This window comes from Oncorhynchus masou, chromosome 14 (genome assembly GCF_036934945.1).
Source record: "Oncorhynchus masou masou isolate Uvic2021 chromosome 14, UVic_Omas_1.1, whole genome shotgun sequence".
In the NCBI taxonomy this organism is placed as follows: Eukaryota; Metazoa; Chordata; class Actinopteri; order Salmoniformes; family Salmonidae; genus Oncorhynchus; species Oncorhynchus masou.
In genome coordinates, this window is record NC_088225.1 from 8,120,230 (window position 1) to 8,143,218 (window position 22,989).

Sequence of the window (22,989 nt, forward strand, 5' to 3'; positions counted from 1 at the left end):
CCAATTCACTGTATCCCAATTCCAGTGGGTCAAATAAGTTTACATCCACTAAGTTGACTGTGCCTTTAAACAGCTTGGAAAATTCCAGAAAATGATGTCATGGCTTTAAAATCTTCTGATTGACTAATTGACATAATTTGAGTCAATTGGAGGTGTACCTGTGGATGTATTTCAAGGGTCTACCTTCAAACTCAGTGCCTCTTTGCTTGACATCATGGGGAAATCAGCCAAGGCCACAAGTCTGGTTCATCCTTGGGAGCAATTTCCAAATGCCTGAAGGTACCATATTCATCTGTACAAACAATAGCACGCAAATATAAACACCATTGGACCACACAGCCGTCATACCACTCCGCAATGAGATGTGTTCTGTTTCCTAGAGATGAACGTACTTTGGTGCGTAAAGTGCAAATCAAACCCAGAACAACAGCAAAGGACCTTGTGAAGATGCTGGAGGAAACTGGTACAAAAGTATCTATATCCTATATCGACATAACCTGAAAGGCGGCTCAGCAAGGAAGAAGCCACTGCTCCAAAACCGCTATCAAAAAGCCAGATTACGGTTTGCAACTGCACGCGGAGACAAAGATCGTACTTTTTGGAGTAGAGGTCAACCGATTAATCGGAATGGCCGATTTAATTAGGGCCGATTTCAAGTTTTCCTAACTATCGGAAATCAGTATATCAGCATTAAACTTATCTTATAAAAAAACAATCAATCATAATCACTAGTTAACTACACATGGTTGATGATATCACTAGTTTAACTAGCGTGTCCTGCGTTGCATATAATTGATGCGGTGCGCATTCGCGAAAAAGGACTGTCGTTGCTCCAATGTGTACCTAACCATAAACATCAATGCCTTTCTTTAAAATCAATACACAAGTATATATTTTAAAACCTGCATATTTAGTTAATATTGCCTGCTAACATGAATTTATTTTAACTAAGTTAATTGTGTCACTTACATATGCAGCAGTTTGGGCCGCCTGGCTCGTTGTGAACTGTGTGAAGACCATTTCTTCCTAACAAAGACAGCCAACTTCGCCAAACGGGGAATGATTTAACAAAAGCGCATTTGTGAAAAAAGCACAATCGTTGGACGACTGTACCTAACCATAAACATCAATGCCTTTCTTAAAATCAATACACAGAAGTATATATTTTTAAACCTGAACATTTAGCTAAAAGAAATCCAGGTTAGCAGGCAATATTAACCAGGTGAAATTGTGTCACTTCTCTTGCCTTCATTGCACGCAGAGTCAGGGTATATGCAACAGTTTGGGCCGCCTGGCTTGTTACGAACTAATTTGCCAGAATTTTAAGTAATTATGACATAACATTGAAGGTTGTACAATGTAACAGCAATATTTAGACTTATGGATGCCACCCGTTAGATAAAATACGGAACGGTTCAGGTATTCCACTGAAGGAATAAACGTTTTGTTTTTGAAATGATAGTTTCCGGATTCGACCATATTAATGACCAAAGGCTCGTATTTCTGTGTGTTATTATTAAGTCTATGATTTGATATTTGATAGAGCAGTCTGACTGAGCGGTGGTAGGTAGCAGCAGGCTCGTAAGCATTCATTCAAACAGCACTTTCGTGCGTTTTGCCAGCAGCTCTTTGCAAAGCTTCAAGCGTTGCGCTGTTTATGACTTCAAGCCTATCAACTCCCGAGATTAGGCTGGTGTAACCGATGTGAAATGGCTAGCAAGTTAGCGGGGTGAGCGCTAATAGCGTTTCAAATGTCACTCACTCTGAGACTTTGAGTAGTTGTTCCCCTTGCTCTGCATGGGTAACGATGCTTCGAGGGTGGCTGTTGTCGATGTGTTCCTGGTTCGAGCCCAGGTAGGGGTGAGGAGAGGGACTGAAGCTATACTGTTACACTGGCCATACTATAGTGCCTATAAGAGCATCCAATAGTCAAAGGTATATGAAATACAAATGGTATAAATGGTATATAAATGGTCACATTGGTTACACCAGCCATTAGGCTGATAGGCTTGAAGTCATAAACAGAGCTGTGCTTGCGAAGAGCTGCTGGTAAAACGCATGAAAGTGCTGTTTGAATGAATGATTACGGGCCTGCTGCTGCTCAGTCAGACTGCTCTATCAAATCAGACTTAATTATAACATAATAACACACAGAAATACGAGCCTTTGGTCATTAATATGATCGAATCCGGAAACTATAATTTCGAAAACAATACGGAACCGTTCGGGATTTTATCTAACGGGTGGCACCCCTAAGTCTAAATATTCTTATTACATTGCACAACCTTCAATGTATGTCATAATTACGTAAAATTCTGGCAAATTAGTTCGCAATGAGACATGCAGCCCAAACTGTTGTATATACCCTGACTCTGCGTGCAATGAATGCAAGAGAAATGACACAATTTCACCTGGTTAATATTGCCTGCTAAACTGGATTAGTAGTTATAACTAGTGATTATGATTGATTGTTTTTTATAAGACAAGTTTCATGCTAGCAATTTACCCTGGCTTCTACTGCATTCGCGTAACAGGCAGGCTACTCGTGGAGTGCAATGGTTAGAGCGTTGGACTAGTTAACTGTGCGTTGGACTAGTTAACTGTGCGTTGGACTAGTTAACTGTGCGGTTGCAAGATTGGATCCCCTGAGCTGACACGGTGAAAATCTGTCGTTCTGCTCCTGAACAAGCCAGTTAAGCCACAGTTCCTAGGCAGTCATTGAAAATAAGAATGTGTTCTTAACTGACTTGCCTAGTTAAATAAAAGGTATCAGAAAAATAATAATAATCGTAAATCCGCGCCCAAAAATACAGATTTCCGATTGTTATGAAAACTTGAAATCTGCCCTAATTAATCGACCATTCCGTTTAATCGGTCGACCTCCAGTTAAGGGCAACAAAGTCAAGGTATTGGAGTGGAAATCACAAGGCCCTGACCTCAATCCTATAGAATTATTTTGGGCAGAACTGAAAAAGCGTGTGTGAGCAAGGAGGCCAACAAACCTGACTCAGTTACACCAGCTCTGTCAGGAGAAATGGGCCAGAATTCACCCAATTTATTGTGGGAAGCTTGTGGAAGGCTACCCGGAACGTTTGACCCAAGTTAAACAATTTAAAGGCAATGCTACCAAATACTAATTGATTGTATGTCAACGTCTGACCCACTAGGAATGTGATAAAATAAATAAAAGCTAAAATAAATAATTCTCTCTGCTATTATTCTGACATTTCACATTCTTAAAATAAAGCGGTGATCCTAACTGACCTACGACATGGAATTTTTACTCTGATTAAATGTCAGGAATTGTGAAAAACTGTGTTTAAGTGTATTTGGCTAAGGTGTATGTAAACTTATGACTTCAACTGTAGGTATTTGAGCTATTAAATGGCCATGACAGAAAGTGGTGCCCATGACAGAATAACTCAATAAATTCACATTTTCAAGACGACCTTTGAGCTGCCTTTTTGTCCTCAACAAAATTAAATTTAGCAAGGAGGCCTGTGAAAAGTAAATTCCATCACTTGCATTGCCTGTCCAAAGCATTTGAAGTATGACATAGCTGTGAATGGCACCATGCATTCCTGTATGCTTGCTCAATATAAGCATGACAAGTTGGCATAGCAGACCTGTGGCTCTGTGAAAATTGCCTTACACAATCCCCTCCTGTGTCTCCACACTTCTATGTTGGCCTTCGTTCAAAAACATCCTGTCACAAAACCATCACAATACTGTGAAAGAAATGATGCTGAATGCCTCTCATTGCAACCGTATAATATTATTGATGGTTAAACTGGCAAACGCCTCACCATTTTCTGCATGATAAACCATCGCTATGTGTGTCACTAGTCAGGTAGTCTTTATTCAAGCTTCACCAGTTAAGCGAAGAGCTTTGAAGGGAAAAAAGTGTTTATGTTTTCTACAATAAACACTACAAAACATGAACTTCATCCTCAGAAAATAACCCTAAACAAAGCCAATTTTTTTGTTTAACCTGATTCGCAACACATCTATGACATCAGAGGCTGGCTCTAGTTTGTGGGCGTGTATTTCCATGGAAGCTGCAATGTACTTGTTTCAAGAAACAATGCAATAAGGAACTAGGCCTACCACTTTTTTCTTCAGAAATTCAACCTCATGCTTGAGGGTTGTACTGTTAACACTATTTTGCCTATCAAGCATCAGATGCAATGAAACTGTCTGACTATTTGACTATTTTGGGAAGCCATTAGAAGAGAAGTAACTTTTAGAGGCTGGAGACTAGTTTGACGACCTTGATGTGTAATCTAGATGTTATTGCACAGTATTTCAACTGAAGTACACATCCTTATTTTTTTCCATCCCAGATGATGAACAACATGTTTCAGACAGATGAGACAAGTCATGTTGTATCTCTTCAACAATTTAACTGTTGCAGTTTCCCACACACAAATGTTTATTTACAGAAGCAGTACATCCAAAAAGTGGAACATTTCTGAACTTGAGACTACAGCATTTGCATGGCAGAATGGTATTCAAACTGTTTGTATAATATAGAAAAACATATATATATGAGCTCAAGTCCCCAAAATGAAATAAATTGTGAAGTGCAAAAGTGTCTACCGTATAATCACACACAATGATAAGAGCTGTCATTGTCTATTTGCATGGCTTGGTCTGAACAGAAACAGTAAGAAAGGGACTTCCAGGTATCTGACATTGTCCTCCCTGTGAGTTGGGTATGACATTTAGAGGCATGTTCCCCATGGAGCTTTGAGGGATCAGTCTCCAGACACTTGTTCAGCAGTTTGTCTGAAACCCACTGATCTGGGCAATTTTGTCCCAGGCTCTGTAAAGCCTGATAATTGCCATCACTCGGGGGGAGGCTGCATCCAGCGTCAGGCAGGCTGTGGTAACATGGATCCACATCGTAAATCAGAGGCTCTCTGTCCACATCCTGGAAACCCTTAAGTGGCAGTGGCACATCTATGAAGGCATCAGTTCCTCTCTCACTGTCCATACCAACCGCCTCACTGAAGCTCTGATATCCAGCAACGACACTGATAACATCGGACACGTTAGAACCGTAGATCAGACTGGTGTCCTATGATGGCCATTTTTCAACACATCAGCCTCACCAGAATAGTAGGAGGAGTTACAAAAGAGCAGAGGCCGCGTAGGAAATGAGGACGTCTTGCTTGTTAACTCTTGAAGGGAGTTGAGGGGTACTGAGGGGGAGTAGGTAATATTGTTGTAACAAGAGCCTCCAGACTCAGTCATGAAATTACGAGGATTGTAGTCAGATGAACACAAACCAATGTCTCGATTTGACTCAGGGCAGTTCATTTGTGTACCATCATCTGTCATAGGAGGGACTAAGAGCAATGACTGAGGATTCCCATCAAAATTCCTGGGAAAGACTTTGCTCAGGGCCTCTTGAAGATGGCTAATGATCTGCACATTACTAGGCTCCGGGCTCGTGGAACATGTGGTGGCTTGACCCAGGGAAGATGATGAGTCAAGCTCTGAGCCACGGCCTCTTCCACTGCTCCCATCTACTGTCGAGGGGTTTGTCCTGTAGGGAAAAGACCAGTGGGAAAGTTACAGTGAATTAAAGAGTATTTTCATTGCAAGGACTTGAATGCTGACGCGAATAGGACAACACGAAAACACCTTTTTAATTTTGCTATGTTTATATTGAATCAATATGCTCACCATGTTTTTCCTTCAGTGTCTATTTTTGAAGAATCAACATAGATGGAGGATAAAAGTATTTTGGGAGGAGACAATACCTGTGGTGGAAAACAAACATCACTAAATGCAAATACACAAATGGAAGGAATTACAGTAGGAAAGTAATGAAGGTTTACAGTTTATTTCAACAGAATATTTCAGCAGGAAGGTCTGAGGAGGTGTGGTATATGGCCAATATGCCACGGCTAAGGGCTGTTCTTATGCACAACGCAACGTGGAGTTCGTGTACACAGCCCTTAGTTGTGGTATATTGGCCATACAGCACAAACCACTGAGGTGCCTTATTGCTATTATAAACTGGTTACCAACGTAATTAGAACAGTAAAATTATTTTTGTTGTCATACCTGTGGTATACGGTCTGATATATCACGGCCTTCAGACAATCAGCATTCAGGGCTCAAACCACCCAGTTTATAATTGGAGATAGAGCCTCACCTTAGGTACTCATGGAACCATATACAGTGGGGCAAAAAAGTATTTAGTCAGCCACCAATTGTGCAAGTTCTCCCACTTAAAAAGATGAGAGGCCTGTAATTGTCATCATAGGTACACTTCAACTATGACAGACAATGAGATTTTTTTTCTCCAGAAAATCACATTGTAGGATTTTTTTATGAATTTATTTGCAAATTATGGTGGAAAATAAGTATTTGGTCAATAACAAAAGTTTATCTCAATACTTTGTTATATACCTTTTGTTGGCAATGACTGAGGTCAAACGTTTTCTGTAAGTCTTCACAAGGTTTTCACACACTGTTGCTGGTATTTTGGCCCATTCCTCCATGCAGATCTCCTCTAGAGCAGTTGCTGGGCAACACAGACGTTCAACTCCCTCCAAAGATTTTCTATGGGGTTGAGATCTGGAGACTGGCTAGGCCACTCCAGGACCTTGAAATGCTTCTTACGAAGCCACTCCTTCGTTGCCCGGGCGGTGTGTTTGGGATCATTGTCATGCTGAAAGATCCAGCCACATTTCATCTTCAATGCCCTTGCTGATGGTAGGCTTTGTTACTTTGGTCCCAGCTCTCTGCAGGTCATTCACTAGGTCCCCCCGTGTGGTTCTGGGATTTTTGCTCACCGTTCTTGAGATCATTTTGACCCACGGGGTGATATATTGCGTGGAGCCCCAGATCGAGGGAGATTATTAATGGTCTTGTATGTCTTCCATTTCCTAATAATTGCTCCCACAGTTGATTTCTCGAAACCAAGCTGCTTTACCTATTGCAGATTCAGTCTTCCCAGTCTGGTGCAGGTCTACAATTTTGTTTCTGGTGTCCTTTGACAGCTCTTTGGTCTTGGCCATAGTGGAGTTTGGAGTGTGACTGTTTGAGGTTGTGGACAGGTGTCTTTTATACTGATAACAAGTTCAAACAGGTGCCATTAATACAGGTAACGAGTGGAGGACAGAGGAGCCTCTTAAAGAAGAAGGTACATGTCTGTGAGAGCCAGAAATCTTGCTTGTTTGTAGGTGACCAAATACTTATTTTCCACCATAATTTTCAAATAAATTCATTAAAAATCCTACAATGTGATTTTCTGGATTTTCATCATTTTGTCTGTCATAGTTGAAGTGTACCTATGATGAAAATTACAGGCCTCTCTCATCTTTTTAAGTGGGAGAACTTGCCCAATTGGTGGCTGACTAAATACTTTTTTGCCCCACTGTACAAAAGGTCTGGGTTTGAACATTTAGGAATATTATCCCACAACTTAGTTTTAAATCTGCAGAGGGGGAAAATAGGAGGATTTTAAAGTCTATAGGGCCAATATGAAGCTGTATGATAAAATATGTTTGTGGAAACAGACATACTGTCACCTACAGACATGTCAGGACAACTTACCTAACACTGCAACAAAACAAAGCACTTGTGATTATGATAACAGCAATGCAGCTGAAAACAATGACAATCTGGAGCACTTTCCGAAATGATGCAGCTGTGGAGCAGAGAAGAATATACAATGAGCTACAAGGTGAAAGTGGAATTAAGGTTTGAAAACCCATGGATGATAAATCTCATTTAATCACTTACGGTTAGTGAATTCCAACTCTTCACTCCAGTCACTGAAACGGCCGCTCCAGTCAGCATAGGTTCTGACCTTCAGAGCATAAATGGTGTTTGGCTCCATGTCTCTGCCAAGTAATTCATAGGAAGTTTTTGATTCATTTTTGGACCCTGTAGGAACAAAGGAAAGGGCCAGAGGGAAAGTTGTCTTGGTAATGTGATAGCAAACAGGGGAATGATGTAATATGAGGGATTTATTATATCCCCCTCCTTTACCTCATCTGTTTCTCCTTTCTGTAGCTCAATTCGGCAATCAAGTTCTTAGAAAACTCTTCATTATCAGGATAGTTTGTCTTCCATTTGACCAGGAAATTCCCATTTTCTGTTGGTTTCACCTCTTGGACGGTGTTTTTTTTGGGGTTTTTCTGTACAGGGCAACGATAGGGATGGTTTGACATATCAATCAATTAAAACATGGTTTAGTTTCATGCAATATTCATTATAACAGTAATTCATTTTCAAATAGCAATTTGCATATGTAGATGCAACTCACTGGTGGATTTGATAATGAGGACTTTGGAATTTAAGCGCTTCCCAGAATTCCAAAGTGTTGCATTAAACTACTCCCCAATAATAAGGTGCATTGGATCAATAGAGCATCCACATTTGGAAACATCATTGGACCTCTCCTTTTCCTTGAAAGTACAATCATTCTTGCCTCTGGGAAATAAGTTGAATAATTATGCAGTTTTGAAATGAAATATGACTTCTTGGTGAGATTAACATCGACAATAGAAAACCTTAAACAATAATAAACTTACCCATTTTGTGCGTCCAATTGTTTCAATGTCATGCTGTATTCAGCACACTGTAAAATGACAAACCATACTTTTGTCATAGTCGTTGAAGCATTGAAGATTTCCGTCACTCATTGCTACAAGTAATTAACAAACAAAAAGCGTGTCAAATGTTCATCATGATCAGGCAAAAATACTGTGGTTAAATCTACTTACATGTTTATAGGCTATATAAAAAAGATTGCATACCATCATCAGCTATCAAAGTCCCAAGGTTTGTGACTATAATAAGCAATAGAAACATTGTTGCTGAATACTTGAGAGTAAACCACACAGTATGATTCAATCTGAAATCAGAAAGAGAAAATGTTTCCTGTTAGTGTTTAAATTCCTGCACATTAAAATAGGCTACATGTGAAGAAGTGATTATTAATACAGTAATACGGTTTTTGTGGGTCTACAGTTGTTGCTTTTGTTAATAGACTTAACTTTCTCACTGGATTTCCTTGATTACTTAGAGATATAGAACGTCACTCACCCACACAATGATATATTATAGTTTTGAGGACGTACTCATTCCTTTAAAAGAACCAACAAAAAACAATGAATCTATAATACAGTATATAGTCTTCAATACGATCTACAGTAATAACAATCATTTGTCGCTTTACACAAATAGAAATAGCTGCGGTTTTGACAACTACGAATTGCTTACTGGAAATTACAGTTCCAACAGGACACACCTTTCATGGGAAGGTCTTTTGGTCGTCCCCCCTCCTATGATCATATCGCACGCACGCTTTGTTTTAGTTTTATGGTTGATTACCAACTTCAAATTCCAACAATGACATCTTAATAATTTAGAAATATTTTTGCAACTTGATCTATTGCCGGGAAGTCCGGTTGCAGATAAAGACATGGAACACTGAGCCACTGAGTTTCCAATCTAAACCACAGCTAATGTACTAAGTTTGGTCTACCAGTCCGCTTGGGGGCGGTAGCACTTTGGCTTCAAGGTGGTTTTCCAGAAACACCGTTAACGTATCTGCAAGGGAAGAGGTAGGCCCTTTCAAGTCTCATGTTCATCCCGCGTAAACAAAGCTAGCTAGCTAACTTTTGACAGAAGGAGAAGAACCAAAATAGAGCAAGGACTGACTTGCCTGGTGAGTGGAGATGCTGTTGTGTTAAAGTTTTCATCTATTTGTTTTTTGATATATGCTGGTGCTGGTCTATTTTGTCCGGAACATTTGCTGACCTGTTGTTACTGTTGGTTAGCTTTCGTTGGTTAATAATGTTAACTGACTAGCCAAATCAAAGTTTATTGGTCGCGTTGCCGTACACAGTAGCAGTTATGGCGGATGCAGCGATATGCTTGTGCTACTAGCTCCTAACAGTGAAGCAAAAATGTCAAACAACTACACATAATAAAAAACAAGAAATACTGTCAGAACATCTCCAGACAGTTTGCTAACAACCCCTATATAACCACGTTTATCATTATTCGGGATAGTAGCTCATATCCTAGTATTATTCAGGATAAGTTGTTTACATAACGTTACACCTGATATCCCGCTCAATATATTGCTCCTTTAAATTCTTAAGGATGAAATGGAATAGTAACTGATATGGACACTGACTGTAGGCCTTTAACCTCTAACATGTATTATATATTAATATATTATAACTCAGGCAGAATTATGCACTTCTTAATGGTACAACAAATGTTAATTTAGTCTCGAACAGGAGTGGACAAATAATTTATTTAATCTCTTGAGAAAATAGCAATGCATGTGTAATGTGATATCTTCGACACTTATGCAGGTAGACAGTATTTCAATGTATCAGCTTAAAATGAATTATTATGGCGGATCGAACTGCACAGGTAGCGTACTTTTTGAACTGATTTATTTAACAATCAGATAAAAATACAACACATAACAGCACCCATGATATGTAAAACTGAGCCTGCTCAAAAATCTACAGTAAACGGGATAAGATGTTTACATGCCACAGTATCCAGTCTAACATAAGCATATCACAGGCATGTTATCGGTTTGCCATAATTGCAATATACGTTTTTTGGGTTTATTGTAAACAGGATATGATGTTTATATGCGTCAACTCAAAAACAGAGTACTTGAGTATCCTGTGTAATAATGGGAGATTAGGAGTGCATGTAACATGGTCATCGTAATCAATATGCAATCTGCATACAGTGCCAAGGGAAAGTATTCAGACCCCTTGACTTTTTCCACATTTTGTTACATTGAAGGCTTATTATACAATGGGTTAAATAAATACATATCCTCAGTAATCTACACACAATACTTCAAAATGGCAAAGTAACAAGTTTTTTAGAAATTTTTGCAAATGTATTAAAATTAAACAGATACCTTATTTACACAAGTATTTAGACCCTTTGCTGTGAGACTCTAAATTAGAGTTTGTGCATCCTGTTTCCATTGATCATCAAATCAACGTTTATTTGTCAAGTGCGCCAAATACAACAAGTGTAGACCTTACAGAAATGCTTACTTACAGGCTCTAACCAATAGTGCAAAAAGGGTGTTAGGTGAACAATAGGTAAGTAAATAAATAAAACAACAGTAAAAAGACAGACTATATACAGTAGCGAGGCTACATACAGACACCGGTTAGTCAGGCTGATTGAGGTAGTATGTACATGTAGATATGGTTAAAGTGACTATGCATATATGATGAACAGAGTAGCAGTAGTGTAAAAGAGGGGTTGGCAGGTGGTGGGTGAAGCACCCTTGACATGTTTCCACAACTTCAGGGAGGTGACCAAGAACCCGAGCTCTAGAGTTTCTCTGTGGAGATGGGAGAACCTTCCAGAAGGACAACCATCGCTGCAGCACTCCACCGATCCGGCCATTATGGTAGATTGGCCAGACAGAAGCCACTCCTCAGTAAAAGGCACATGACAGCCTGCTTGGAGTTTGCAAAAAGGCACTCAGACCATGAGAAACAAGATTCTCTGGGCTGATGAAACCAAGAGAACTCTTTGGCCTGAATTCCAGGCTTCAAGTCTGGAGGAAACCTGGAGGAAGCGTGGTGGCAGCATCATGCTGTTGGGATGTTTTTCAGCGGCAGGGACTAGGAGACTAGTCAGGATCGAGGCAAAGATGAAAGGAGCAAAGTACAGAGAGATCCTTAATGAAAACCTGCTCCAGAGCGCTCAGGACCTCAGCCTGGGGCAAAGGTTCACCTTCCAACAGGACAACAACCCTAAGCACACAGCCAAGACAATGCAGAAGTGGCTTCGGGACAAGTTTCTGAATGTCCTTAAGTGGCCCAGCCAGAGCCCGGACTTGAACCCGATCAAACATCTCTGGAAAGACCTGAAAATAGCTGTGCAGCAACACTCCCCATCCAACCTGACGGAGCTTGAAAGGATCTGCAGAGAAGAATGGGAATAACTTCAGAAATACAGGTGTGCCAAGCTTGTAGTGTCATACCCAAGAAGACTCTTAACACTTATTTTCTTAAAACTGCATTGTTGGTTAATGGCTTGTAAGTAAGCATTTAACTGTAAGGTCTACATCTGTTGTATTTGGCACGTGACAAATAACATTTGAAAGTCAAGGGGTCTGAATACTTTGAGGGCACACCAAAAATATATTTCCAAATAATGTGTCATATACAGCATTAGACATATTACAGTGACCTATTTCAAGAATCCAGTGTCTAAATAAAGTGTTGCTAACAAAATGCAATGTACAGTGGTAGATACAGTATATTATGGGGCTCCCGAGTGGCACAGCAGTCTAAGGCACTGCATCTCAGTGCTAGTGGCGTCACTACAGACCCTGGTTCGATTTCAGGCTGTATCACAACCGGCCGTGATTGGGAGTCCTATAGGGTGGCACGCAATTGGCCAAGCGTCGTTAGGGTTTTGGAATTTAGTAATTTGTTCTTAACCGACTTGCCTAGTTAAATAAAAATAGTAGAATGAGCAATGTGAAGAATACAGTATATGAATACACAGTGTGAAAAACGGTAAAGAAACGGACCAGTAATTTGTCTTTATATACATATCTTTTCAGCCCACGTTGATAGTTATTTTCATAGCAGATCTTTTCCTAACATCAACCTCCGTCTCCTAACCTGCTACGCTAATTCTTCTAACCTTGTCCTTGTGTGTGCCCAGGCACTAGCAATTCTTGGTCAACCACATTGTGTGAGGTTTAATGGAATCTCACACCCTCAAATGCTGCAAATAGTTGAATGTTTTCTAGGGCTTTCCTTGCACCATGGCTCGACCACTGGGAGAAAGCCATAAAAGGTTCCTGCAAACTATGATGGTCAATGGGATCATTGATGGTGCCAAGGCAAGGGCTCTTCACCGGCATTGCTGTGAGACACACGGTGGTAAGAACAGCATGGCTGCATACTATTTTGCCCCGGGTCCTCTGTTTGTTTACTTTGTGTCAGCATGGTAAACCCTTAAACTCAAAGGTCCAGTTTTCTAGACACAATAAGAGATTCTCTATTGAAAGTGCCAGGAATAGGCTTAATCCTGGTCTGTTTTTGTTGAGGGCCACTCACTCACATGTACCCCTTTTTATACAGCACACTATGCTCATGATAAACTTGATGAATTCATTGAGGTTATCAATGCCCAGCTACAGCCCATGTTCATGCAGATCAGGAAAGGGATGTCTGAGGAGGATGGTCTTCAGTACCATGCTTTGGTCAGTGACACTAAAACAATTAATTCAAAGTTCTTTTACTACTACAACCATCAAGAACTGCTCTTATTTTTCCTGTTGACATCTTCTCCCGTCCAGGTGAACATGGCTGAAACTGATGTGACCAGGATGTCAACTGATTATGCAGACAACGAGTTGGAATTATTCCGAAAAACAGTGAGTAGGCTGTTTTTCGTAAATGCTAATGACTGACAAGACTTAAATAACATTTGAATATCTCTGTAATAACTGGCATGTTCTTATTATTTTTCTTAGATGGACCTGATTGTGGACTCTGACAATGGAACCGCCTCTTCCACAGACATTCTTAACTGTGCCGACAGCCTCCAGACAAAGAAGCTAAAGAAAAGAGAAACGGAACATGTACTGAACAGGCTTGTTCAGGATAAGTGGCTGAATGAGGTGCCGTCTCTGAAGACCCATTCTATGCATGCAGTTATTGCTTCTTGTGGGCACTCACGTTCTTGTGCCACTGATTGACTTGCAATCTGTGTTTTATCTTTTCTTCAGAAAAATGGTGACTACTCTCTCTCCACTCGATGTATAATGGAGATGGAGCAATATATTCGGATGTTGTATCAAGACCAGGTCAAGGTCTGCCACATCTGTCACAATGTGGCCTTGCAGGTAAAGTGATACTTCAATTTAAATGACAGTAAATAAGTTGCATCTAATATATTCCTCCTGCTAGCTAAATTGGACCCCGTGTCAAATCCAAATTGGTGGAACATCTGATTTGTCAGATTCCCAAACTCACTTTTCTCAATCCTCTGCTCAAAGGTAGATATGAATGTTTAATGTTGCGTTGGATATGCTTCTCATGAATGGTGTAGTTGCTACTCAAAATATGTTGACTGAATTTAAAATGATTGACACCACTGATATAGCCTGGCTTTCTAGGCAAAGCATTTGGTTTCATTCATCATTTTTGTAATAATCTGGTCTCTTTTACCTCTCAGTGCCAGATGTGTGAAAATCCTACATGTGGCATCAAAATCCACACCCCTTGTGTCGCCAGATACTTCAAAGGAAGGACTGATCCACGATGCCCTGCCTGTGAGGACTTCTGGCCACATGAGATTCCAGGTAATAATGTTACACTGATCAAAGAATTGCAACACAAGTTGTACCATGATAGTCTATAATAGTTTGTATAAAGGTCTGTGTATACATATCACTTTCATCTGTTTCGACTCAAGACAAAGAATAAACATATTTACCTACCTTATCTAGTCATTCATATGATTTAATTTCCCCTTCTCTTCCCTATAGATGTGTATAGATCTCCGTCCTCTCAGAGCGAGACTCAGTCAGCAGCCAAAGAGAATACGGTCCCCACTCCTCGGTCTACAGCTCAGATCCGGAGGACCAGGAGGTCATAACCTCACGGATGCATGTATAGCTGTCAGAACTTTCAGTACAATGTTTTGCCTTCATTCAAATGTACAAATCAATCTAGTTAAGTTTGAAAGTTGAAAACGTTTTTATAATTGTATATCAAATGTTAGATACTTTCAGGAGAACATCTTTCATTGAATTGTCAATGGTCTCCCGTGAGCTCCTCTTAACTTGATTATCTTAATTTTTATTAAGTTACTTTCTAGGGGAGCAATTCTGGGAAGTGTGGCAACTACAATCATTCTTTCAGGCAGTTTAAATGGAAAGCTGTGTTTACATCATTTGTGCCTGTGGTTCATTAGGTTGTTAAATTAGAATAGTACTGCCTTATTTGAATAAATTATGGAAATGACCTAATCTGAGTATCTGCGGGAACAATTAAATATGCCAATTTGAAAAAGCATACCCTATCAAATTAAATGGGTAACAACTCCATATTTTATATGCAGTAGGAAATGAGCATACATCAACTGCTCCTTCATTTAATGTGGTAATGAGTGGAAGCAAGCGCCGATCATGCAGGTGGCTTGGCATTCAATGTGTGCCATAATCACATTCAAGTGTTGACAGATTGAATACAACTGGCTTTCCTTTGTCATGGATATGAGGTGGGATACTTTTAATTAAGTGATAGGCTATTTTCCTCTACTTAAGTTAATTGAGTTGAGCAGATTTCCCATAATTCTTCAATATGAATTGCCTTTAAGTTGCGAACTATGGAAATTGAGACTTGTTTCCAACCTTATTCCTTTTTGAATTACCATTTGACAACCATGAATTTGTTTCTAGAATCAGGTGTTTTTAAAGCCATTTGGTGGACGAGGCTCAGTGCTGAAGCAATGAAAGGACAGACATGTTAATGATTGTTTACGAAAATAACATTCAGACTTAAGTCACAACATGCGTGAGCACAGGACTTGCATTTTACAAGACCACAGCAATAACTAAAATTCTGACTAAAAACAATCTGAATCTGGATCCCTCATGGGTCATGACCACCAGAAGCTCACAGAAAAGCTGAGTTCCAAAGAACGCACGTAATGCCAGTGCTTGACTGGGATGAACAAGACCTCCCCAGGTTGCAACACACACTCTAGGTAGGGAGCCTTCACAAACTCTGGGAATCGCACCACGTCTGGGCTCTCCACCTCCACCTGCATTAAAGAAAGCTTTGTGTTTAAATGGCAAACACTTTACTAATTTCTCCCATTCAAAGTATGCAGCACTAACAGTTTAGGTAGAGCACTTATATGCTAGATTGATTTTAAGATCATAGATCTGGTGCATGAAGAGATTAAATGTAATTTTAACCTGACTAGTGTTGTGTAGGAGCTGCAATTGGTGAGGGTAGAGTTTCTCAGTGTCCTCAGGGGAATACAGACGAATGTACTTTCTCCCAACCACCTGTTACACAATAAGGAAACCATGTCACCAAATTATGATTGGCAAAAATACAGGATCACATCTCTGGCAGGGTCCAAATTGCTGTGAGTCTGATCCTACTCGCTGGATGTGTTGGACTCACCTGAGCCAGGAAGTTCTGTTGAGGATCCTGATGAAGAGGGGACACTGTACCTCCTGGCCCAAACCAAGCATTGATTGTGATGTCATCTTCATCTCCCTCACCAAGACAACAGTAGTCAGGGATACAGATGTCATCTTTCAGCTCAGGGACCTTGGAGAAGAGTACATTGAATAAAACTGTTTTTGTAACTGAAACTTGTATGCTTTAAATGTATTTTGTACAAAACAAAAATGGAGGCAAGGATTACAGAAGCCTGTATCCTACATTTCCAGTAAAATGTACATTTGTAGTATTTTAGTTTTATAGTGAACAAAAATATAACTGCGACATGCAACAATTTCACTAAGTTACAGATCATATAGGAAATAAGTCAATTTAAATAAATTCATTAGGCCCTAATATGGATTTCACATGACTGGGCAGGGGTGCAGCCATGGGTGGGCCTGGGAGGGCATAGGCCCACCCACTGGAGAGCAATGCCAATTGCACGTTCCCCCAGAACTTGAGACATCTGTGGCATTGTGTTGTGTGACAAAACGGCACATTTTACAGTGATTCTTTGTCCCCAGCACAAGGTACACCTGTATTGATCATGCTGTTTAATCAGTTTCTTGATATGCCACACCTGTCAGGTCGATAGATTATCTTGGCAAAGGAGGAATGCTCACTAAGGGATGTAAATAAATTGCTGCACAACATTTGAGAGGAAACATTTCTGGGTTATTTTATTTCAGGTCATGAAACCATTAATTTACATGTGTTTATATTTTAGTTAAGTATATAATCAACACTGACATCCTCACCCAAATGTGTTATGTAAAAAACAGGACAGGGCAATAACCAACCTGATCAAATAGCTGGTGCTGAGCAAGATATCCCAAACTTGATGCGTCCTAATGTGAGAGAGAGCAGGATTAGGCATTGAGTGAAAAGAGTCTATCCTTGGCTTATTCTTGGGGCAATATTTTTCACGAGGAAGTACTTACTTTCACAACAATATAGCGATCGATGAATTCATTGACCGTAAGGAGTGTCTGTGACCATTCCTCATCGGTATATCTTGAGCCTACTTCAACAGGTACAGTCCGACAACCAGCAACAGTTTGCAGGTATTCTATGCTTTGCAAAGGGAGAAAACAAAATCAACAGAGGTGTCTAGGGGACTATGAGAAGGTAAGGGAAAGGGACTAGAGAAGGACACAAAATATAGACAAAAGGTACCTCCAAGGGTGGTTTTTGAAGGCTGGCCAGTGATCTATGATACCCTCTAATATGACTGACTTTTGGGGATCCAAGTAGTCTTTCTTGAAGCTCTCCAATGATGGACAGTGTATCCTTGGTACTGCCAGAGCCTGCTTGACCACAGGCACTGACACACAGTCAACCTTCATTTTCTGTTGAGAAGAATTTAAACATAGCATAAACTAACACATAGTTTGACTTGGAGAATAAGCAATATGCAAAGCAAACTAAAATAGCCTACCAGCCTTTAAGAAAATTATGAGAAAAAACAAAAGGGATATGACACAGGCTCACAGACTGGTTAGAAAGCAAAAGGCCACAACATACACAGTATAAGATATGAAATCAACCTTGGCACTAACTCCATCACTAGGATCCTCCTCATTGGAGTGCCTCTTCCCAATTTCATTTTGCAGGATTCTTACAATGGTTTGTAAAATATTGTCCATGATGGCTGCCCCCATGAGCAGGCCCAAGTCACATGTCCGTATGGCCTCCTGCACTGTAGCTGGTGAGGCATCATCACAGCATAGGGCAGCTACTTTGAACAGGCAGCCATATGAATACAAACACCTCCACTCCTTGTCCACATCACGCCACGTTCCTGTGTTGAGCTTCTCCCAGGAAAGGTCCAAGATTATCTGAGCGTTTTGCCTCCATCGACCGCTCCTGGTGTACAGCTGCTGCCTGCAACGTTTCAGCACATCCACCACAGAAGGCTCAACTTTTTCACTGAAGTCAAGTGGAAATTCTGCCTCCGTCACAGGCAAAGCAGCAGAGATAGCTGACCACAGTTCTGCCATAGACTCGTGCTGTGTAATAGAGAGAACTGTTAGACCCAATCAAAAGGTACAGTGCACAATCAATCTGGTCTGAAAACCACTAATAACTTAGCTAGCTTGGGGCTGCCTACCTGCAAAACCTTTGCTACCTGTTAACTATAATCAAGAATACACAAGACTTCTATTAAAACCACAATTTTCCATATCCTTCCTCAAGCGTGACATGATGTCACTGAATTAAATTTGAAGATGAAGAGACAGAGATTTTCAGGGAGCGAGACCCCTGCACCGGTCCGGTAAGAGCAAGAAAAAAAGCCCTATCCCCAAATATTGTTACAATGGATCAGATATCTAATGAAATACTGTTTGGCTCTTCCCCAAGCAAACGTATAATCACTGGGGATATGTCCTCTTTAATACCCCGAGAATGAGATTGTAAAATGTGGACAAAGAAATAGTAAACGGTCTAGTAATTTGGATATTGCACAAAACACTTTTAGTTACCGGTGTTGCAATAAAAGAGCTCCGTGTAGAAAACGAATACATTATTTATGTTCCTTGTCGACGTGATGTTAGGGTTCGATCATGCAAACAGTAATATCACATTATTTTGCACATGAAGCACATTTTTTCGTAAAAAAAACAACAACGTTATTAAGCAAAATACATCTTTCCTGCCAGCTCCGGTCTGAAGAGTGGACAATTTGTATTCTCCAGCTGTGCTGACGAGTGACATATTAGCTCTGCAGCCGGGAAATGGCGCTATTATTCTTTATGTATTTGTCATTTGCCATTGGCTAACCTAATTTAGCAGGTTTAAAAAATACCTAAAAAGACGCATGTCCCCACATTCGTTTTTACGGAGAAACGAAATTTAGGTTGAAAATACTGTACTGTAACTTACCCCAGATTCTCCCATCACGATAAAACAATGGTTAGTTATAATTATAAACTGGGTGGTTCGAGCCCTGAATGCTGATTGGCTGACAACTGTGGTATATCAGACAGTATACCATGGGTATGACAATGGGTATGACAGAACATTTATTTTTACTGCTCTAATTACATTGGTAACCAGTTTATAATAGCAATAAGGCACCTCTGGGTTTTGTGGTATACGGCCAATATACCACGGCTAAGAACGTGCCTAAAAACAACCCTTAGTCGTGGTATATTTGCCATATACAACCTTATTGCTTAAATATATTTGACTGTATCCCTGGTGGTGATGCACGTGCGGGTTGTACAAAGAGAAAGCAATGCAAAAAAAAAAAAAAAATCCAGAAATGTACCCTTCTTGTGCAATTCATATCTAGGGCTTTCATTTTTTCTCCCCTTACGGAGTTTAATTCAATAAGAGGAAAACTACAAAATGGAGAATTTAAAATAAAGAGACGGGCGTGCCAGAACAATGATATGTGTGATGATTGTGAGGCCATATACAAATTCAGCAGACAGAAGCAACCTTGTCTCAGATTATTTTGTATCATTCTGTACGTAAATCTGACACATTCCAATTAGTATGACATGTTATGTTTCGAATTGTATGTATTAATTTGTGGATGTCCATCATCCATTTCGTATGATATGTTATCCTCTTAAGAATTACAAATCGTATTATATGTTACACATTTGCAAAGTAGCTAAAAAGTAGTAAGTACTTGCAAAGTTGCTAATTAGCTAAAGTTGTCTGTGATGAGATTGGAATTTGAAACCATTGGGTTGCTAGACGTTTGCGTTGATGACATTTGAACTCGAAACCTTTGGGTTGCTAGATGTTCGTATTATATGCCCACTGATTCATTCTATCGATGTGGCATGGTATCTAACGTAGTACCTGATGAGCAAGGGTTTATTTAGTCTTCTAGGGCGGGCAACAAGTAATGACAGAAGAGAAGCTGCATCTAATTATAGACAAGTTTATTAACAAATAGCCTACCAATATGTTGTGGTCTGCGGTTGTGAGGCCAATTAGGACGTACTGCCAAATGTTCTAAAACAACGTATCCAATACGACATTGGAAGTGTTTTATGGTAGAGAAATTAACATTACATTCTCTGGCAACAGCTCTGGTGGACATTCCTGTGGTCAGCATGCCAATTGCATGCTCCCTCAAAACTTGAGACATCTGTGGCACTGTGTTGTGTGACAAAACTACACATTTTAGAGTAGCATTTTACTGTCCCCAGCACAAAGTGCACCTGTGTAATGTTTCATCAGCTTCTTGATATGTCACACCTGTCAGGTGGATGGATTATATTGGCAAAGGAGAATTGCTCACTACATGGAAGTAAACACATTTGGGCACAAAAGCTTTTTGTACATATGGAAAATTTCTCAGATATTTTATTTCAGCTCATGAAACATGCCACCAACATGTGTTACATTTATATTCAGTATAAATTAGTTAATAAAAATACAGTAGCAGTCAAAAGTTTGGACACATTCAAAGGATTCTCCTTCAAGGGTTTTTCTTAATTTTGTACTATTTTCTACATTGAAGAATAATAGTGAAGACATCAAAACTATGAAATAACACATATGTAGTAACTGAAAAGGTGTTAAATCAAAATATATATTTTATTTGAGATTCTTCAAAGTAGCCACCCTTTGCCTTAATGACAGCTTTGCACACTCTTGGCATTTTCTCAACCAGCCTCATGAGGTAGTCACCTGGAATGCATTTAAATTAACAGGTGTACCTTGTTAAACATTAATTTGTGTAATGTCTTTCCTTTTTAATGCATTTGAGCCAATCAGTTGTGTTGTGACAAGGTTTTTTGGTTACTACATGATTACATATGTGATATTTCATAAGTTTGATGTCTTCACTATTATTCTACAATGTAGAAAATAGTAAACATAAAGAAAACCCCTTGAATAAGTAGGTGTGTCCAACATTTTGTGGAAAAAGTAGTCAAATGTCATACTTGATTAAAAGTAAAGATACCTTAACAGAAAATTACTCAAGTAAAAGTTAAAGTCACCCAGTAAAATACTAGAGTAAAAGTCTAAAAGTGTTTGGTTTTAAATATACTTACATATCAAAAGTAAATGGAATTGCAATAATATACTTAAGTATCAAAAGTAAAAGTATTAATAATTTAAAATTCCTTATATTATGCAAACCAGACGGCACAATTTGTATATATTTTTATTTTATTTACGAATAGCCAGGGGCACACTCCAACACTCGTACATTAATTTACAAATGGAGCATTTGTTTTTCGGTAGTCCGCAGTAGGGATGACCAGGGATGTTCTATTGATAAGTGCCATTTTCCTTTCAAAATGTAACAAGAACTTTTGGGTGTCAGGAAAAATGTATGGAGTAAAAAGTATATTATTTTCTTTAGGAATGTAGTAAAGTAAAAGTAGTAAATAGCGAAGTAAAGTACAGATACTGCAAAAAACGAAGTAAGTAGTACTTTAAAGTACTTTACACCCCTGTTTACCCCACACACCCTCTTGTCAAAAAATCTTTCTAAAATCTCTGGCTGAAAGCTACAGAGCATTTTTTATATTTGCGGGTTTGGGTCTGGTGCGGGCTTCAGATTTTCACTATCATACATAGTCAGGCAGTTGCAGGGGGGTTATTAGCAATTGTGGGTGAACAAACAGCTGACCTGTGCATGACTAATCGCTTAAACCCAGAAACATTAGTTTTTTAAACCCAGTGGAGAGTGGCCATAGGCAAATGCCAAAAGACGTAAGGAATAATAGCACTGTCTGGCAGCAGCAGGACTAGTGACAGGTCAGAAGGCATCTTGATTTTTATCTTGTCACCCCATCCAACAACATCAGCATCTCTGAGTATTTAATGAGTATTAAAACTCTGAATATTTAGGCAATTTCATTGATGACAATATGCAATTTATGACACATGTCTCCTGACCCCTCCTGTCTCAGCCTCCAGTATTTATGCGGCAGTAGTTTATGTGTCGGGGGGCTAGGGTCAGTCTGTTATATCTGGAGTATTTCTCCTGTCTTATCCGGTGTCCTGTGTGAATTTAAGTGCTCTCTCTAATTCTTTCTTTCTTTCTCTCTTTCTTTCTTTCTCTCCCTCGGAGGACCTGAGCCCTAGGACCAAGCCTCAGGACTACCTGGCATGATGACTCCTTGTTGTCCCCAGTCCAACTGACCGTGCTGCTGCTCCAGTTCCAACTGTTCTGCCTGCGGCTATGGAACCCTGACCTGTTCACTGTGATTAATATTATTTGACCATGCTGGTCATTTATGAACATTTGAACATTTTGGACATGTTCTGTTATAATCTCCACCCGGCACAGCCAGAAGAGGACTGCCCACCCATCATAGCCCTGGTTCCTCTCTAGGTTTCTTCCTAGGTTTTGGCCTTTCTAGAGAGTTTTTCCTTGCCACCGTGCTTCTACACCTGCATTGCTTGCTGTTTGGGGTTTTAGGCTGGGTGTCTGTACAGCACTTTGATATATCAGCTGATGTAAGAAGGGCTTTATAAATACATTTGATTTGATTTGACACAGGTTGAAATCATATTTTTCTTCTGAAGCAAAGGATACCTGACAATGAACTGTGGAGAAGGAGATGAAGGACTGTGGCATGTCATGGAAAACCATCCCCAAAAAAAGGCAGACAAGGCTCTTGTGGGAAGCCTTATGTTCTACATAGGAAAAAAAATTATGACGTTTTTAAAAAGCAAGCAGGGTCATTTCACAGAAAGAGTGCCTTTTGTGTCCCTTTGATATTTTAGGTAGAAATTGTGCACCAACATATAATTTTCAATGCATGTGTTATATTAC

The 22,989-nt window shown here is 39.7% G+C and overlaps 2 protein-coding genes and 1 pseudogene across 5 annotated transcripts; 1 reads left to right on the forward strand and 2 right to left on the reverse strand.

Moving 5' to 3' along the window:
- Nucleotides 1-4,392: 4,392 nt before the first annotated feature.
- On the reverse strand, nucleotides 4,393-9,457 carry LOC135554101 (uncharacterized; annotated as a pseudogene).
- Nucleotides 9,458-9,495: 38 nt separating this feature from the next.
- On the forward strand, nucleotides 9,496-15,019 carry LOC135554100 (non-structural maintenance of chromosomes element 1 homolog). 3 transcript variants are annotated; one of them, XM_064986161.1, is made up of 8 exons: nucleotides 9,496-9,694; nucleotides 12,703-12,923; nucleotides 13,125-13,246; nucleotides 13,343-13,420; nucleotides 13,520-13,666; nucleotides 13,775-13,891; nucleotides 14,224-14,350; nucleotides 14,537-15,019. In XM_064986161.1, the coding sequence occupies exons 2-8, from the start codon at nucleotides 12,806-12,808 to the stop codon at nucleotides 14,644-14,646; spliced, it is 819 nt and encodes a 272-aa protein (XP_064842233.1). In that variant the 5' UTR covers nucleotides 9,496-9,694; nucleotides 12,703-12,805; the 3' UTR covers nucleotides 14,647-15,019. The 3 variants fall into 3 exon arrangements, with proteins under 3 accessions (XP_064842233.1, XP_064842232.1, XP_064842230.1); XM_064986160.1 differs by having other exon boundaries at nucleotides 9,497-9,694; nucleotides 12,776-12,923; XM_064986158.1 differs by having other exon boundaries at nucleotides 9,502-9,694; nucleotides 12,791-12,923.
- An 87-nt stretch (nucleotides 15,020-15,106) lies between these two features.
- Nucleotides 15,107-18,795, reverse strand: LOC135554099 (lysine-specific demethylase 8-like). 2 transcript variants are annotated; one of them, XM_064986156.1, is made up of 8 exons: nucleotides 18,716-18,795; nucleotides 17,780-18,241; nucleotides 17,409-17,581; nucleotides 17,174-17,306; nucleotides 17,033-17,080; nucleotides 16,188-16,337; nucleotides 15,974-16,066; nucleotides 15,107-15,816 (listed from the first exon to the last, which is right to left on the reverse strand). In XM_064986156.1, exons 1-8 carry the CDS (start codon nucleotides 18,755-18,757, stop codon nucleotides 15,652-15,654), a joined length of 1,266 nt encoding a protein of 421 aa, XP_064842228.1. In that variant the 5' UTR covers nucleotides 18,758-18,795; the 3' UTR covers nucleotides 15,107-15,651. The 2 variants fall into 2 exon arrangements, with proteins under 2 accessions (XP_064842228.1, XP_064842229.1); XM_064986157.1 differs by having other exon boundaries at nucleotides 18,343-18,726.
- Nucleotides 18,796-22,989: the final 4,194 nt, after the last annotated feature.